A 17,723-nucleotide genomic window follows, 5' to 3' on the forward strand; every position below is an offset into this window, starting at 1 on the left:
CTATATAGGAGGTAGAGAGAGGAGTGAGTGATACAACAGTTTTCTGCCTTCTTTGTGGCAGTGACTACACAACTCTATACATGTGATAAAATTGCAGAGAACAGCACTCTAATAATGTCTGTAGATAGTACCAGTGTCAATTTCTTTTTGTACTGTGATGTAAGATGTTACCATTGGGAAAAACTGGGTAAAGGGTACACAGGACTTCTTTGTACTGTTTTCGAAATTTCCTGTGAGGCTGTAGTTATTTTAAAACAAAAGTTTTAAAAAGAAGTTTGCTGGGAAGGGGAACAGAGAAATGCAGTGTTAGTCGGAGGGATGTGGGGTTGAGAGTGGGGTTTTTTGTTTGTTTGAATTTTGCTTTTTTTAGAAAAGATAGGGGAGGGACTTCCCTGGTGGCGTAGTGGTTAAGAATCTGCCTGCCAATGCAGGGGACTTGGGTTCGAGCTCTGGTTCGGGAAGATCCCGCATGCTGCAGAGCACCTGGGCCCGTACGCCACAATTACTGAGCCTGTGTTCTAGAGCCCACGAGCCACAACTACTGAGCTCGCATGCCACAACTACTGAAGCCCACACGCCTAGAGCCCGTGCTCTACAACGAGAAGCCACCACAATGAGAAGCCCGCACACCACAACAAAGAGTAGTCCCCGCTCGCCGCAACAGCAACAAAGACCCAACGCAGCCAAAAATAAATAAATTTTTTAAGAAAGGGGGGGGAGACTTAAACATGTACATATGCTAATTATAATGATCCATAAAAAGAAATTGGTGATGCAAATGAGGGAAAAATTACAGGAGCAAAATATCTTAAATCTTTGGCTTGAAAGCATTGAAAAATACTACTATTTACATATTTCTGTCCTGTTATTTATAAATGAGGTTATCTTTACAACTTTTTGTAAATGATTCTAAAGATAAATGTGGCCGTACTATGGTGTAGTCCTTTAATGTTCTCAAAATTCCACAAGCTTTTGTATTACATTGTGGAACTAGATCACTAAATAAATGGAATTCCAAGAGTTTTTATCACACTTGCTGGTATTCGTCTTTAAATAACTTTAAAAAGAATTTTATGTCACTTTGTGCTGTTCTCCCTTTCAGATTTTCATCCAGTATTGGTAGGTTGTTAATTTCCTTAGACTAAAAAGTATTTGCACATATATATGTTTACAAATAACCTTAATTGTATACTATTTAAGAATTAAATGAGTGGTGGTTCTATTTTGTTTTGCGTTATATAGTGGATTTTAATCTCTATTTTATCAAACTATTCTACTGTTTTGCCCTTTATCTAGAACTTAGTAATATCAAATGCTCAGTGCAAATTATTGGTTGTTTATTTCAGGGATACGGCAGGCCAGGAGCGATTTCACACCATCACAACCTCCTACTACAGAGGAGCAATGGGCATCATGCTAGTATATGACATCACCAATGGTAAAAGTTTTGAAAACATCAGCAAATGGCTTAGAAACATAGATGAGGTAAGACCTAGAAATTGCGTGAACCCTACATAAACACACATTTGTGTCCTTGGTTAAGAAGAATAAATATTCCAGTTGATCTTACAGTGTTTGCTATCATTACTGTTGAATATTTCTACTTGTTTACAGGGTAATGTTATTTTTTGCCTACCTTTTTCTTAAAATTTTGGGCAGATCTGTTTTGAACCCCATCCAAGGCAATTACCAGATTACCCAGAAGCTCTATACAGTCATCTTGTAAGATAGCCCCAACTAGAAGCTACCAGTGGTTTTACACACCTGTCTAAATGAATTCTTTCTTGGGGAATTTTTATTGAATGAATAAATTACATTTTCAATAGTAATTTTAAAAACGTATTTTTGGGAATTCCCTGGCAGTCCATGGGTTAGGACTTGGCACTTTCACTGCTGTGGCCCGGGTTCAATCCCTGGTCAGGGAACTAAGATCCCACAAGCCATGTGGCATGCCAAAAATAAATAATAAATAAATAAAAACGTATTTTTAAGTTGTGGAAATACCGTATCACTTCTAGACATTTTGAAAGATACAGAGTACTAATACAGTAAAATGCTCACCAAGAAAATAGTGCCATATCATTGCACGTGGAGATGTCAGTTTTTATAAGGTAGTGTGTCAAAGCATGCCTGTTTCTGTGCTGCAGCATAGGTAGCTTCTTGTTGGAATTAGTTTTCATGTCTTATTTTTACCTTCTATGCTTTGAATTTCATTAAGACTAACTCTTGGGAATTCCCTGGCGGTCCAGTGGTTAGGACTCTGCACTTCTACTGCAAGGGGCCCGGGTTTGATCCCTGGTCGGGGAGCTAAGATCCCGCAAGCTGTGTGGCACGGCCAAAAATAAAAAACCTCTTTAAAGCAACTTTTGGCTGGAAACACAAAGACCAAGTCTTAAGCCAGTATTAGACCCAAGGTAATAATATCTTCAATGGTAACAATCCTAAGGGCTTATTACTAACTTTTCTGTTGCTACAAGAAGTCTGTTAGTATTTAATAATCTGTTAATGAGACAGATTTTGAAACCAAAAACAAAGCCTCCATTTTAAAATTTCCTTAGCCTTTATTTTATTGTTTGGCCAAGTAGTATGTGTAATAAGAGCAATTTATATACAGAGACTATGCAGTGTTCCAGCAGCAACCGATTTTCCAATTCTGTGACATCAACTGGATGTCCTACAATTCAATCCTGTTCTGACACTGATTACTCAGTCTTAGTGTCAGACTCCACAGGTTTAAGGACTCAGTCCCACAAGACTGCTCTTCCTTCAAATGCAAGTCCTGGGTCCCCCAGGCTACCTGCACTTCTGTGTGACTTGGCTACAAATTTGGAGGGTCCCATGACCCATTTTGGGGTTCAGTAATTTGCTAAAATGACTCACGGAACTCAGGAAAGAGCTATACTTACAATTGTATTATAAAGGACACAACTCTGGAACTGCTAAATGGAAGAAATGCATAGACAGTGTATGGGGGTTGGAGAATGCAGAGCTTCTAGGCTGTCTCTGGACATGTAACCCTCTTGGCACCTTGATGTGTTCACCAACACAGAAGATACCCTAACTTCATTGTTTCCAAGTTTTAATGGGGGCCTCGTTACATAGTCATGATAATTATATCACTGACCTCTGGGATTGACCCTAATCTCTAGCCCCCTTCACCTCGTGGCGGGTGGGGGTTAAAAGTCTGAACCTTCAGTGTTTGGTTCCTCTGGTGATCAGCCTCCATTGTGAAACTCTGTAGAGGCCCTGCCGAGAGAGTCCTCTATTAGCATAAATTTAGGTAAACAGAAAGAGGCTTGTTATGAATAACAAAAGACACTCAGCAAATTAGGAGCACTGTGCCAGGAATAGGAACAAAGACCAAAAATATGTTTTTTATTATACCACAGGCTCATACATTTAACTTGGTAGGCTGGATGGCTTAAGTTTCCCAGCATGAGAACTAACATACGTAAAACCCAGCCATTAAAAAAAAATCTGTTTTTCTGATATATAAGAGATAGACTTTGTCTAATTTTTAATGTGTTGTAGAAATTTAAACTTTAACAGCTGAATTGATCCAGCAACATTTAAGAAAAGATTATACGTATCATGGTCAAGAGAAATTTACCTAGGAATGCAACATATGAAATAACGTAATACACCATATTAATAAAAGACAAAAAACATATTGTCAACAGACACACGCAAAAAAACCCATTTGGCAAAATCTAAAAGACATCTGTGAAAATCCCACAGACAACATCATCCTTTCCCCTACAATCAAGGACATGATTAGGATGCCTGCTCTGACCACTACTGTTTAACATTCTACTAGAGGTTCTAGCCAGGGCATTTAGGCAAAGAAAAAAAAGAGCACCCAGATTGGAAAGTAAAACTATATTTGTAAATGGTATGATCTTGTATATAGAAAATCCTAAGGAATCCACACACTTCCACCAAAAAATAAAACTATTAGAACTAATGAACAAGTTCAGTACGGTTGTAGGAAGCAAGATTAGTATACAAAAATCAGTTGTATTTGTATACATTAGCAGCAAATAACCAAAAAATGAAATTAAGAATATAATTTTATTTATAATAGCATCAAAAAGAAAAAAATAAGAAAAATTTAACAAAGAAGCACAAAGCTTTGAAAACCATAAAATGTTGTTAAAAGAAACTAAAGAATATCTAAATAATTGGAAAGACATCCCATGTCCATGAATTGGAAGATTCCATATTGTTAAAATGGCAGTACTGCCCAAAGTGTTCTGAGGATTTAGTGAAATCCCTGTCAAAATCCCAGCTGCTTCTTTCGGATAGCGGCGGGGGTTGACAGGCTGATTCTAAAATTCATATGGAAATTCAAGGTACCCAGAATAGCCAAACAGTCTTGAAATAGGCAGTGATGTTTAAGCTGAGACCTGAAGAGATGAATAGAAGGTATCCAGATGAGGATGGGGCTGGTGGAAATAATATGATGGATTCAAATTTAAGACAAACCAAGTCTCATAAATTCCTTTTGGTGTCCAGAAAACATAATTGTGTTGCTGCAGGGATATTTCAGGGAAAGGTGTATTGGGCCAAAAACAGACAATTTGAGATATTTTCCCCATCCCATGGGTTGCTTTTTCATTCTGCTGATAGTGATCTTTGACACATAGAAGTTTTAAATTTTGATGATGTACAATTTATCTGTTTTTTCTTTTTTGTTGCTTATGCTTTTGGTGTCATATCTGAGAAATCATTGCCAATTCCAAGGTGATAAAACTTTTTCCCTATGTTTTTTTCTAAGCGTTTAATAGATTTAGGTCTTCTATTTAGGTCTTTGATCCAATTTTGAGTATGGTATTGTAAGTTAAAGGTCCAAATTCATTCTTTTGCATGTTGATATCTGGTATTCCCAACACCACTTGTTGAGAAGACTGTCCTTTCCCCCATTGGATGGTCTTGGCACTCTTGTTGAAAATCATTTGATGGTGTACACAAGAGTTTATTTCGGGTAACTCTATTCTGTTCTTTTTGTCCATGTCTGTCCTTATGCCAGGAGCACACTGTTTTGATTACTGTAGCTTTGTAGTAAGTTTTGAAATCAGGAAGTAAGTGTGGATCTTCCAACTTTGTACTTCTTTTCAAGATTGTTTTGGCTATTCAGGGTCCCTTGATATTCCACATGAATTTTAGAGATGGATTTTCCTATTTGTGCAAAAGATTTCATTAGGATTTCAGTGGAGCAACATTTGTTTTTAACTGATTTTTGTGCATGGACTCCCCTAGCAATGTGACTTTTTGAGACTCTAAGGGCTCTGTAGAATTTTAAACTAAGGTTTCTTATAGGGTAATACACATTATCTAAAATCGTGATCCAGCTTGGATTTAGACTATGTGTAAGAAGTGACAGTTTCAGATCTTTTGCATATGTCCTCTCTTGTTGAGAATATTTCTAGAAACTAGACAGCCTCCTATAAAGTCATTTTTATTAAGGCATAATTCATGGTAGTGTGTAAATTAAATTTTTATTTCATTTTAGCATGCCAATGAAGATGTGGAAAGAATGTTACTAGGAAACAAGTGTGATATGGATGATAAAAGAGTTGTACCTAAAGGAAAAGGAGAACAGGTAAAAAGCTCTGAATGAGACTAATATGCTACCCTTTCTTTGTGAAGATGGTGTTGCATTTGATTGCTTTTACGTTAGTGGTAGTGGAGTGCACTTGAGCTATTTGCATCCTTTTAAAAATGCTATAGGAAATGATAGCTTATCATTTGACTGAATTTTTGTTTGTTTGTTTTCTAAGGAGCTTGACCATTTGAGTCTTGACCCATTGAAATAATCTGTTCATTTTAGATAACCTAGTTGAGATTACTACCTTTAGAATAATATTACTGTTTCCTTTAGGATGCTAAAGTCATCAATTGGTAACCTATACTTGATAATTTTATGATGATATTTTGCTTCTATTTTAGATTGCAAGAGAGCATGGTATTAGATTTTTTGAGACTAGTGCAAAAGCAAATATAAACATCGAAAAGGCGTTCCTCACATTAGCTGAAGATATCCTTCGAAAGGTAAATTTCTTTTTTTTTTTCTTTTCTTTTTTTTTTACTGCTAAGGTACCTGGTGTCACATTTGAGCATTTCATGTTTTCTAAAGTACTAGATTTACATACAGAAATTGGGTTTGGGTGGTATTGTTTCTGAACGTTTACCCATCACCAATATATAATCCTCCAAAGTAAAGAAAGGAACTGGAAGGAACAGGCAGCCATCTAGAAATCTCTAGGATCTAGTCAGTGGTAACAGTTGACACCCTGAGCTCCAGTACTCAGTCTGTAGCCTAATTTCATACTCCTTTTTCCAACTTTTTGTCTGGTCCATGGTGTTATGGCTTTTCTGTTTCATTTCTCTTATATATCCTTTGCATTCCCATAGATAAAAAAATTAAGAAGTGAATCTATGATGTAGTTATTGCTACAAAATCACTATTCTTCTATATAGTCATTTCTCAGATGTGCCAGTGAAGGGCATGTATATACTATATACTGAATAAATAGAGTAAGTCTGCCCCCAAATTTCATTTACCCAATCATTTCAACTTGTAAGGTAAAAAAAAGCTGAAAATTGATCTCGGGGGATTTTACCTCGAGGTTACTTTCTGGGTTTAATTCGTGAATCCCAAAATTTGCCAGTATAAGTAACTTGTAGCAAAATTGGGAAATCTGATTTTCATATTTTCCCCTCACATGAGTAGATAAAATACACAGTTATGAATTAAGGTTATGAGTCCTGAATTCTCTATTCAATCTTATGGTGTATTTAAAATGCAAGTAAAATAGAGAAAATCTGACACAGTCCTGAAGGAGGAGCAAGCATTGTGTAGGAGAAAATTTAATTGCTTCTGGTAACCTTTCTGTTTTTATACTTGAGATATCAGTATTTTCCCCCCCAAAAAAAACCCTCAAATTTCATACACACACACATATAAATCTAAGCTGTAATAGAGGTGGTATTATCGAGTGTAAATCTAATGAAATTTCTGAGGAACCAAGCAACTTAATTTTTTTGAGGGGAGAGCTATCTGTTTACTATAGTGTTCAAACTAGAAAAAACAGTTATCACTTATTGCTGTTGAGGGTAACTACAAAAGTTGTGCCTGTCCACATCTGCTGACATCCTGCATATCATGTCTGATATCTATAATGTATTGATACATTGAGTAATAAAAAGCAAGTTAGGATATAACATGTGTGGTAAATGAGCTTTTAAAAATTATATATGGTACCAAAAACACATGTACACATATATACACACACATTTGGTTATACTTAGCAAATAAGGATCTGGAAGGATATATACCAGACTCTTAAGTAGTGAGTACTCTAGTGTGATGGTGGGAAGGGGATGGGGATACAGGACAGAATCACTTTTACTTCATGTACAGTTTTGTTTTGAAATTTTAACTTGCTTCTTTTTAAAGTTATAAAAACAATTTAAAAATTTTTACACAACTGGATATAGGTAAAAACCCATTAGAATTCCTTGAGGAAATATATTTTTATTTAAAAATATTCCTGTAAGAAACAAAAATTAAAGTAGAACAGAAAAATACTAGGTAGACTACGAAAAAACATTTGTATTTTTAATTAAATGAAGGGAATAACAGAAAAATACTTTAATTGGTGGAAAGTATAATACTTTGTATTTCTGAGATTGGTGGGTTACAGTGAAAAATTATTTCAGTACTTATAGGAATTATCACAAAACTTACTGAAATACCCGTGTTCTCTGTGTTTTTTCTCTTTCTGGAAATTTGGTCTTCTCCATTGTTTCTGACTTCTTTCTGTATTATATCCCTTGATCTTCTTCCAAATCTTTGCATTTCAAAAAAATAGTGCTATATAGGCATATAATTTGTGTGTCAGTGAGGTAGATCTTCCTTATCATATTAAAGGTTAAAAGGTATGGATGCACCAATAAATAAAGATCTCAGTCTAGAGTCTTCCCCAGGTAGGCAGGCCCAATTGTGAGGCAGCATTTTTTCCCCATACACATACATGCACTTTTCAGTGTGATAAAGTTATGAGTTAAAACATCAAATGTAAACTTGCTTTAAAAGATGTAAAATACAGTAGTGATTCCTGACTAGCAACCTTCTGTGCAGTGCTTTTTCTCCTGAGTTGATAAAAGAAAAAAGAACTTTAGAATGAAAGCAATTTAAAACATTTAAAACTTAATTATTTGAATAGATAATTCATTCCCATGATTCAGACATTTAAAATAAAAAGTAAACATACAGAGAAGTTTCTCACTATATTCCCCCAACTCCTCATCCCTCCCGCATGGGTAACCAATAATTAATTTCTTAGTTACTAATATATGAGTAAATATGAATATATATACATTTTATTCCCATCCTTCCCCTGCCCACCTTTTTTTTTTTTTTTTGGCGGTACGCGGACCTCTCACTGTTGTGGCCTCTCCCATTGCGGAGCACAGGCTCCGGATGCGCAGGCTCAGTGGCTATGGCTCACGGGCCCAGCCGCTCCGCGGCATGTGGGACCCTCCCGGACCGGGGCACGAACCCGCGTCCCCTGCATCGGCAGGCGGACTCTCAACCACTGTGCCACCAGGGAAGCCCCCCTTTTATTTTTAAAGAAAAAAAAACACGTAAGGCAACATGCTCTGCACTGTCTGGCACTTAATGTAAGTAAAATAATTCCATTTTTAAAATAACTGAGTGCTGCTCTTTTGAGTAGTCTATTATAATTAAACAGGTTTCCCAGTGAGGGACATTTAGGTGATTTTCAGCCTTATGATCTCATAAATTGTGTTGTAGTGAATAATCTTTATATTATTTTACACATGTGCAAGTATATTTGAAGGACAGATTCCCAGAAGTGGCCAAAGAGCATATAGTACGTTTATAATTCTGATACATGCTTGCCACCTTCTGCCTGAGGGCTGTACCCTTTTATACTCCTGCCAGCAATATATGAGGATGTCTGTTTACTCAAACTCTTGACCAACATAGTGAATTATAAGACTTTCAGCTGTTTTCCAACCTGACAGGTGAAAAACACAGATTTAATTTGCAGCTCTCTTATGAATAAGATGAGCATTTTTAAAGATATGTTTAAGAAGCACCTTTGTGTTTCCTTTTCTGTAAACTTTTTTGTTTATTCTTTTGCCCACTTTTGCTATTTAGTTATTGGCCCTTTTTTTGAGAGTCTGTTTCAAGGGTCTAAGTTAAATTGTGCAAGGACAGACTGTGAGTGATATGCTAATTGAATAAATGTAGTGACCTCACTGGCTATAAGCACCCATATATCTTTAACTGACCCATACCCAGGAGTCCCAGAGAAAGAGTACTTCCTATGCAACTTTTTTTTCTGTGGCCAGATGCTGAGCTGCCTATTTCTCTTCTGTGCATTTTTCACAAAGACCTTTTTAATGCAAAACTTGCATCTTTAACATACAGTGAAAAGAAGAATTCCATAAGGCAGTGAGATTAGGTGGGTTAGCTCAAAGTACAAGTAGAAATTTCACCTCAGTAAGAATTAAGCAGGCCTCTCTTGGGCTATGTGAGTTTTAGAAATTATTTTAGTTCTTTCCCCTTGAGCTACCTTAACTTTATATTGTTTCCATGAGAAAATAAGCTCCCACTTACATCCTAGCTTCTAAAATTCCATTCATGATGAACACTTACACAACAGCATGGACAAATCACACAGGATAAATTGCATAGGCTGACACTGAGTAAAAGGAAAAAGAAATCAGATACAAAAGAACACATAAAATATGGTTCCATGTGTATGAAGGTCAAAAACAGAAAAAACTGTGGTGGTAGAAATCAGAGTATTGGTTACCTTTAGGAGGGTAGTACTGACTGGAAAGGGACACAAGGGAGCCTTCTGGGGGCATATTATATATGTTCTATATTTTGATCTGGTGGTTTCACAGCATATATTAAAAATCCATCAAGCACAGTTAAGATTTGTATACTTTGCTGTAGGTATGCTATCCCTAAAATGAATTCCGCTTTCATACATATAGTATAGGCTATCCACTTAAAACAGTATATTCTTCTGATTATACAAGTAATATTTAGGATGTTGGGGTAATACAGGATTATACAAAGAGGAAAATAAAATAATTCATAAACCCACCACCTAAGGGTTACTACTGTTAACATTTTGGTGTCTCTCATTTTGATTTTTTTCTGTATCCATTTTTAACATGAATTATACAACTTTGCATTCTGCCCCACCCTATTCCCTCCACTTAATGTTAATGTATCATGGTTAAAATTGCCTTTTTAAAGCAATGCTATGGAAATAGAAGCTCCAATCTCAAAAGGCAAGTAAAACTAAACAGAAAAGGGCTGTTTCACTTCTCTGAAGTTAGACATGATCCAACATTGGTTTTATACATATGCTTGATGATGCTTTTTAAGTACTAAATACTCAGGGGTCAGGCCAGGAGATAATATACCTCTCTTCACAAGAGTTAGGGCAGAGAAGATTTCAGAAGTTCTACAAAGGAAAGCCAGGGGGCCTCAAGACATTTCACAACTTGGAAGAAAAAGGCAAAATGAAGATCAAAAACAGAACTTCCATTTCTTTACTTTGCATGGGAGAGAAAACCTATCTCATGTGACTGTAATTGCACTGTTACATAAATTAACATTTATGAGGATATTGCTGTTAAATCTTGATTTATCCACGGCAGTGTTTTTTCACGGGTTGCTTTCCTTGTGTGTTTGTTCCAGACCCCTGTAAAAGAGCCCAACAGTGAAAACGTAGATATCAGCAGTGGAGGAGGCGTGACAGGCTGGAAGAGCAAATGTTGCTGAACGCTCTCCTGTTCCATCAGTTGCCATCCACCACCCTGTTTTCTCTTCCTGCTGCAAAATAAACCACTCTGTCCATTTTTAACTCTTCAACAGATATTTTTGTTCCTCATCTTTTAACTCCTAGTCCACCTGTTTTATTTGTTCTTTCATCTGTGACTGCTTGCTGACTTTATAATTTTCTTCAAACAAAAAAATGTATAGAAAAATCATGTCTGTGAGTTCATTTTTAAATGTACTTGCTCAGCTCACCACTGCATTTCAGTTGTATTATAGTCCAGTTCTTATCAACATTAAAACCTATAGCAATCATTTCAACTCTATTCTGCAAATTGTATAAGAATAAAAGTTAGAATTAACAATTTTATTTTGTACAACAGTGGAATTTTCTGTCATGGATAATGTGCTTGAGTCCCTATAATCTATAGACATGTGATAGCAAAAGAAACAAAAGCCAGGAAAACACTCATTTTCGCCTTGTGTATGTAAATGGGGTTAATTTTGTCCTGTGCCTTATGTGGAAAGGAACTTCTTTGGTTTTTCCTTTTTTTGTTTTGGTGGAAGCATGTGCAGGAGACATATCATCGAAACATAAAGCATTATAATGTTTGTGGTCTGCTTGGCTGTAATTTTCAAAGTAGTTAATTGAGGACAAAGGATAATGCAGAAATGATAGCTTTGGTTTGTGGAGTCTCATTTTAAGTGGCCTTTATAATTAAAACTATTCTTGCCACCGGTTCTTTTCCTTGGCCACTTTTTCCTTGTGTCTCTTCCTGCATGCTGCTTTATTTGCTTCTCCCCCACCACCCTGTGGTATGATTTATTTAAAAATGAAAGGGGTAAACTAGCAGGCTTGTCGAGTTTAACATAAAGCACTGATTTAACTTGCTAAGTAAACTGAAAGATAAATTCTAACTGCCTGTTATCGAATGTCAGTTAACTGTGTCCTCCCCTCATTTTCTCTCTCCCCTAAAGCTTCTGTCCCAGATTCCTTCATTTGCTGTTCGACTTCATGTTCCTCTTCTCTTTCCCTTTTTGTTCCCTTCCTGTCTCTCCACTGAGTTTATGAAATGGAAGAGTTAATTGCATGCACTAGTGTTTGGAGGGTGTTGTGGTTTGTCTTTCTAATTAGGTGTATAGCCTATTCACTTTCCTAGAATAAATCTCTTAACCTAAATTTGAATAGTCTCCATTTTGGCAACTCCTCTAGCAGTTTGGTAGCCCAGTCAAGGTTGTTTCAAAAAGGTGGGAAGGAGGAGTGAAATTTATTAACATGTTTGCCAAATATATTGAGATTTGGCCTTCGAAGAACATTCTTTCAGTGTTAAGTTGTCTTTACCTTAAGATTTAGAAGTACTTTAGAATATTATTAATTTTAAGTCCTATCTTCACATCCCTTTGGAAAACTTGTATTCCCATGGATTTGGAAAAAGGACAACAAAGGCTTTTCATGTGAAGATAAGATACTGTAGCTCTCTCTCACCCTGTCATTTTTTCACTTCATTTTTCTAATTTTGCCTCATTGCTTATCATTAGGATCGGGTAAGTTAAGTTTGCTATGCTGCTAGCATCCTAAGATGATACCTTTGTTGAAATAATTGTGAATAGCATGATTCATTTCTAGCAGAGGCTGAGTTTAGGACAGCAGCTTCCATTGAAAAGTCTTTTTGTGTCGTGGATAGCATTTTAATGACCTCTTGGCTCACATAAACAACATAGGGACGTATCTGCTATGAACATCCATGAATTTTCAGATAGTGCCCTAAAAGTGATTTTATATGCCTCACTGGTGGTGGTTGTTAGGTTTTTTGCCTCACTTTATCATTGTTTACTACTAGTAAAAGCAGCATTGCCAAATAATCCTTAATTTTCCATTAAAAATAATAATGACATGATGTTAAGCTTCTCAAAAAGTTTTAGGTTAAACCTACTGTTGTTAGATTAATTTTAATGTGTTTGTTGCTTTCCTTTATCTGGAATGTGGCAGTAGCTTTTTTTATTTTTAACCCTCTTTTAATCCTTACTCAGTTCAGTGACTTAAGGTTTGAGAGCTAAACACTGGGATTTTTGGGTAACAGACTGACAGTTTTGTTGTTTGCATACTTATAATTGGCATTGTACATAGAAAGGATATGGCTACCTTTTGTTAAATCTGCACTTTCTAAATATCAAAAAAAGGGAAATGGAGTATAAATCAATTTTTGTATAACCTGTTTGAAACATGAGTTTTATTTGCTTAATAATAGGGCTTTGCCCCCTTTTCTGTAAGTCTCTTGGGATCCTGTGTAGAAGCCGTTCTCATTCAACACCAAACAGTTAAGTCCATTCTCTGGTACTAGCTACAAATTCGGTTTCATATTCTACTTAACAATTTAAATAAACTGAAATATTTCTAGATGGTCTACTTCTGTTCATATAAAAACAAAACTTGATTTCCAACTGCGTGGCTTGGTTTTCATTTATTTATGGAGTTTAAGATGGAGGATTCCTTCTGAAAATAGTGCAGAATAGCAAACTGGATATTAGAGGAGCAGAAGTAGAAGGAGAATAACTTTTTCAACTGGGGAATGCTGGGAAGGCAATTTCAAGGGCTATCTCTGGAAGCAACTGCATTTTAAAAGCAGAATCATCCTGGCATCAGGTGCACAACTGTAGTCCATCCCCAGCTAACACTTGCTAGAATGTGCCAGAGGCCAACTACAACTGAAGTCAGCTGATACCCGGGGCACCAAGGTAAGGCTGCCATACTGGAGGAGGAATCCTTGTTTTAGCAGTGACTGTCCTCTTATCTGAAAAATGTAAAGTGTTTCCTCCCTTTTTTGTGAACCATAAAAAACAACTTTGGCTTTTTTTTATATGTAGTATTGATGAAAGAAATGTTTGATCCTGTATTAAGGCCTTATTAGTCAATAAATAAAGATAAATACTTGTTGACAAGATTATCTCTGCTGTAAGGATATATAGAGGTTTTCTCATAGTGCAGTTTTTATAAGGATCACCTAGAGTGATGCTAATGCTTCCCCGTTCACTCCCATCAACACGGAGTTTTGTGTCTCGGGTGGGGCCTATGATTTCTGCCTTTAAGATTGGTATAGGAAAACAGACCATGGCCTCTGCCCTTACATTTATGACCTAGTTTAGAAAGCAAAAGGAATTAGTGATCAGGTAAACATATACAAGAGCCAAATAGTTGTGATTCAGATTTAAGTGCTGTGTTAATAGAAGAGCAAGTTCAGTTGGTGAGAGTAGTTGGGGTGGTGTTTGAGAGAGGAGGGAGGGACATGAATTGGTCCTCAGGTATGTGGATTGAATGGCTAGGGCTAAGGGGAGGTTAAGAAGAGACCACGAGCTCGTTAGAAACAAGCTTTGCTTGTGTGGCAGACTGTAAGTCCAGCTGGACAATGTGATAGGCAATAGGAGTCCTGGTGAGCCCTGCAGAGTGGTGAGAGCAGTGTGTTTGAGGAAGGCGAGTCTAGGTGGGTTGGAAGAGGAGAAACAAGCGTTCTAGAGATCAGACAGAAGGTTGCTGAATTATTGCGATTTGAATAAGACCAGACTAAAATGATGGCAGAGGGAAGGCTTAATATACAGGGGAGTATGTGAAAGAGAAAGACTGTCTCTTGCCTACTAGGAAGTGGATTAGGTACTTGTGGCACTGTTCTTTGGGTTATGTCGTCAACGGCCTGGTGAAGTAGTACCATTTGTACGAAGTAAACTGTCTCGGGGTGAAGTAATGTGCTTCAGGTTGCACTGCCAGTTGGTGCTGGAGTTGGATTTCGAAACCAAGCCAGTGCTCAGTCTATTTTCACCTTCTCCATATCACAGTTTCTCAGGATAAGGTCCTAAGGTTTGGTTATACTGATTATAATGGGGGCAATAAAACAAACGTGCCAGAGCCAACAGAAAGAACGCTGGAGGGTAACCTTAGCTTATCGAGTTAACGTAGCCGTTTAGCCTAACCTTGGTACCTCGAACAAAGAACAATGCCCTTGAAAAGTACTTAGCACAGTTTACTACTTTTTTTCTTGAAACCTATATTACCCCTTACCATCTTGTTAATTTTGTTTCCTCCTACTTCTCACCATCTCTTGGCTAGAAGTAAATGATGATGAAGTTGCTTTTCACGATTCTCTTAATTGGCTGTCTGAGGCTATGTACTTTGAGGGGGACTTTCGCTACTTAATAATCACCACAGCAGTGAATAATAGTAGTGAAATAAGTCAAAATACAGGGGCGGGGAGCAAAGTTCATGCCAACTTCGTAGGTGGATTTGAGATCAGTGTGACTCCCTAAGATCAAGAGTCACGTAGGGGATGTGAGTGCTCCAAGTCAGAATGTTTTGCTGGGACATCGAATTTAGGTCTGAAACTTCCAGCACCAAGATAAAAAGAGGTGGTGTGTTCCTGTTGCATCTAGTCAAAGGGAGAATAACAGTTGCTTAGGAAAAAATCTGTAGCAAAAAATTCAGGAACTTCTAACATTAATTGTCATTGAAGTACAAAGTGGAAATGTCTCCAGTGCAAGTTCAGAGAAATCCAGACATTTTATGTATCTTCTGACAAAGAACACAATACTTTCTATGCTGAGGCCATGCCAAAAAAAAAAAAAAAAGATCAAACCTCAGGTCAAACTTACCTAGATCCAACTACCAATTTTACAGCAAATCTAAGGACAGAGGAATATATTAAACTACATCAGTCAACAAAATCCAGACTGGTAAATTTTACAGGATAACTGATCCAGTCTCTTCAACAATTAAGTTCCAATGGAGAGAGAGATTGTAAATTAACAAAAGATGGAAAGGAAAAAAAAGAAAGGCAAAACTAAACCTTAATGTGTTTAGGGAAGTACAGAAATAATATAAAGAATTTTAAGGGGCTTCCCTGGTGGCGCAGTGGTTGAGAGTCCGCCTGCCGATGCAGGGGACGGCGGCTTCGTGCCCCGGTCCGGGAAGATCCCACATGCTGCAGAGCGGTTGGGCCCGTGAGCCATGGCCGCTGAGCCTGCGCGTCAGGAGCCTGTGCTCTGCAGCGGGAGAGGCCACAACAGTGAGAGGCCCGCGAACCGCAAAAAAAAAAAAAATTAAGAAAATGATTAAAAGTCAGGGAGGGGTATTCTTGGGGAGGGAGGAGTTATACATTGTAGGGGGACATGAAGGGTTTTGGGGATAGCAAAATCCTATCTTATGACATGGATGTTGTTTACAAGGGTGTTTGCTTTATAGCAATACATTAATCTACACATTTGTCCTATGTGGGTTTTAAAGTTTGTATTATATTTAACCATAAAGGGTGCTGTGTGTGTGTGTATTTAAATGATATCACAATTTTCAGGACTATAGAACCAGTCTGAGAGGCTTTGCAGCCAAGACCAATGCTCAAAATCAAGCTTAGCAGAATTGGTCTGCTAAGGTGCTACAGTCCCTGCTGCTGAGCATCAGGCCCCAAGAATTGTCACTGAAATAGGGACTTCCCTGGTGTTCCCGTGGTTAAGACTCCACGCTCCCAATGCAGGGGGCACGGGTTTGACCCCTGGTCAGGGAACTAGATCCCGCACGCCCCAACTAAAAGCCTGCATGCCGCAACTAAAAGATCCCTCGCAGCCAAATAAATATTAAAAAAAAAAAAAAAAAGAATTGGCACTGAAACAATATAGCTGCCACCAATGCAAAATCTTTGCTAAGTCTATATTTTTCAGCCTCTGTTTCTTTGTTTTCAGTAGCTTTCGCTGCAAAGTCTGGGTTGGTTGGTGGAGCCCAAATTCCAGGCAAGTGAGGGAAAGGGAGTATCTCTTGTTTTCAGCTTCAAAAGTGGGGGTGGGCTCTGACTAAGGGTCGGAGATTCAGGTGCTGGGTGGACAAAATGAATGATAAATGCCCCTGGTGTCAGTGATGCTCAGACTTTACTGCACGTTAGAATATCTGGGAAGTGCTTTTAAAAATACCAATGTTAAGGTTGCACCTCAGGCCAATTAACACAGGATCTCTAGGGTGAGACTGTTAGTGGTTTTCTTGTTTGACTTTCTGTGTGATTGCCACGTGCAGCCAAGTTCATAAACCAGTGCCTACACTCTTGCTACTCAAAGTGTGGTCTTTAGGTCAGCCACATTGGAATCACCTGGGAGCTTGTTAGAAATGCAAAATCTCAATGCCAGGCGCGGGCGCGCGCGCGCGCGCGCACACACACACACACACACACACACACACGGCTGTACTGAATTAGAATCGTATCTTGAAACAAGAGCCGTAGGTGATGCTTGTTATGCACATTCCAATTTGAGAAGGGCTGATCTACACTGTTCTTCCAAGGCCAGCCCAAGTCCCACCAGCAAGGATATTCCCTACTCCTGAGCAGGGAAGTGACCTTGGCCTTCTCCATCCATTCTGTAGCACTTTTGAGCTACATTCCCACTGGGCATGTATTGCAGACTTCCTTGGTTGTGGTTAATTGTCTTCTGTTGGCTCATCTCCTTACCAGGCTGTAAGCTCTGGTGGGCAGGGACCCTGTCTCATCTCCTTTGTGTCTTCACAGTAATTAGCGCACTGCCATCCAAGCGGCAGGAGCTCAGGATGTGTGATCAGTGAACCAGTGACAGCCTTCTCCATCTTTCTCTGGCCTCCTTGTTCCCACCCCGACTTTCATGCATTCACATTTGTATTCCAATTTAAAGGCAACTTCAAATATAACCATAAAAGAACCTTAAAATTCAAGCCCAATCTATTTCTGCGACTACCTCCAGACACAGGATAAGCTGGATGACTCCGTGGATCTCCGTTGCCTTGGAGGAGGTGGGCTAGGAAGCCCTCGGAGACTCAGTCCAATGTAAATATTCTCTGATTCTGTGGTTCCCCTCTGCCGGATTAACCAAGACTCAAAGTACTCTTAACTCTTGC

General features: G+C 38.0%; 1 protein-coding gene across 2 annotated transcripts in view; it reads left to right on the forward strand.

Moving 5' to 3' along the window:
• The window catches only part of RAB10 (RAB10, member RAS oncogene family), an 83,250-nt gene that overhangs the window by 61,427 nt on the left and 4,100 nt on the right, over positions 1-17,723 (forward strand). Inside the window, exons 3-6 of one of the 2 annotated variants that reach the window (XM_032652391.1) lie at positions 1,347-1,485; positions 5,513-5,602; positions 5,950-6,051; positions 10,751-13,270. In XM_032652391.1, the coding sequence (XP_032508282.1) occupies positions 1,347-1,485; positions 5,513-5,602; positions 5,950-6,051; positions 10,751-10,834 (415 nt within the window). In that variant the 3' untranslated portion in view covers positions 10,835-13,270. Of the gene's footprint in view, positions 1-1,346; positions 1,486-5,512; positions 5,603-5,949; positions 6,052-10,750; positions 13,271-17,723 lie in introns of those variants that run through there. The other variant, XM_032652392.1, reaches the window with a different exon arrangement.

This window comes from Phocoena sinus, chromosome 13, assembly GCF_008692025.1.
Source record: "Phocoena sinus isolate mPhoSin1 chromosome 13, mPhoSin1.pri, whole genome shotgun sequence".
In the NCBI taxonomy this organism is placed as follows: Eukaryota; Metazoa; Chordata; class Mammalia; order Artiodactyla; family Phocoenidae; genus Phocoena; species Phocoena sinus.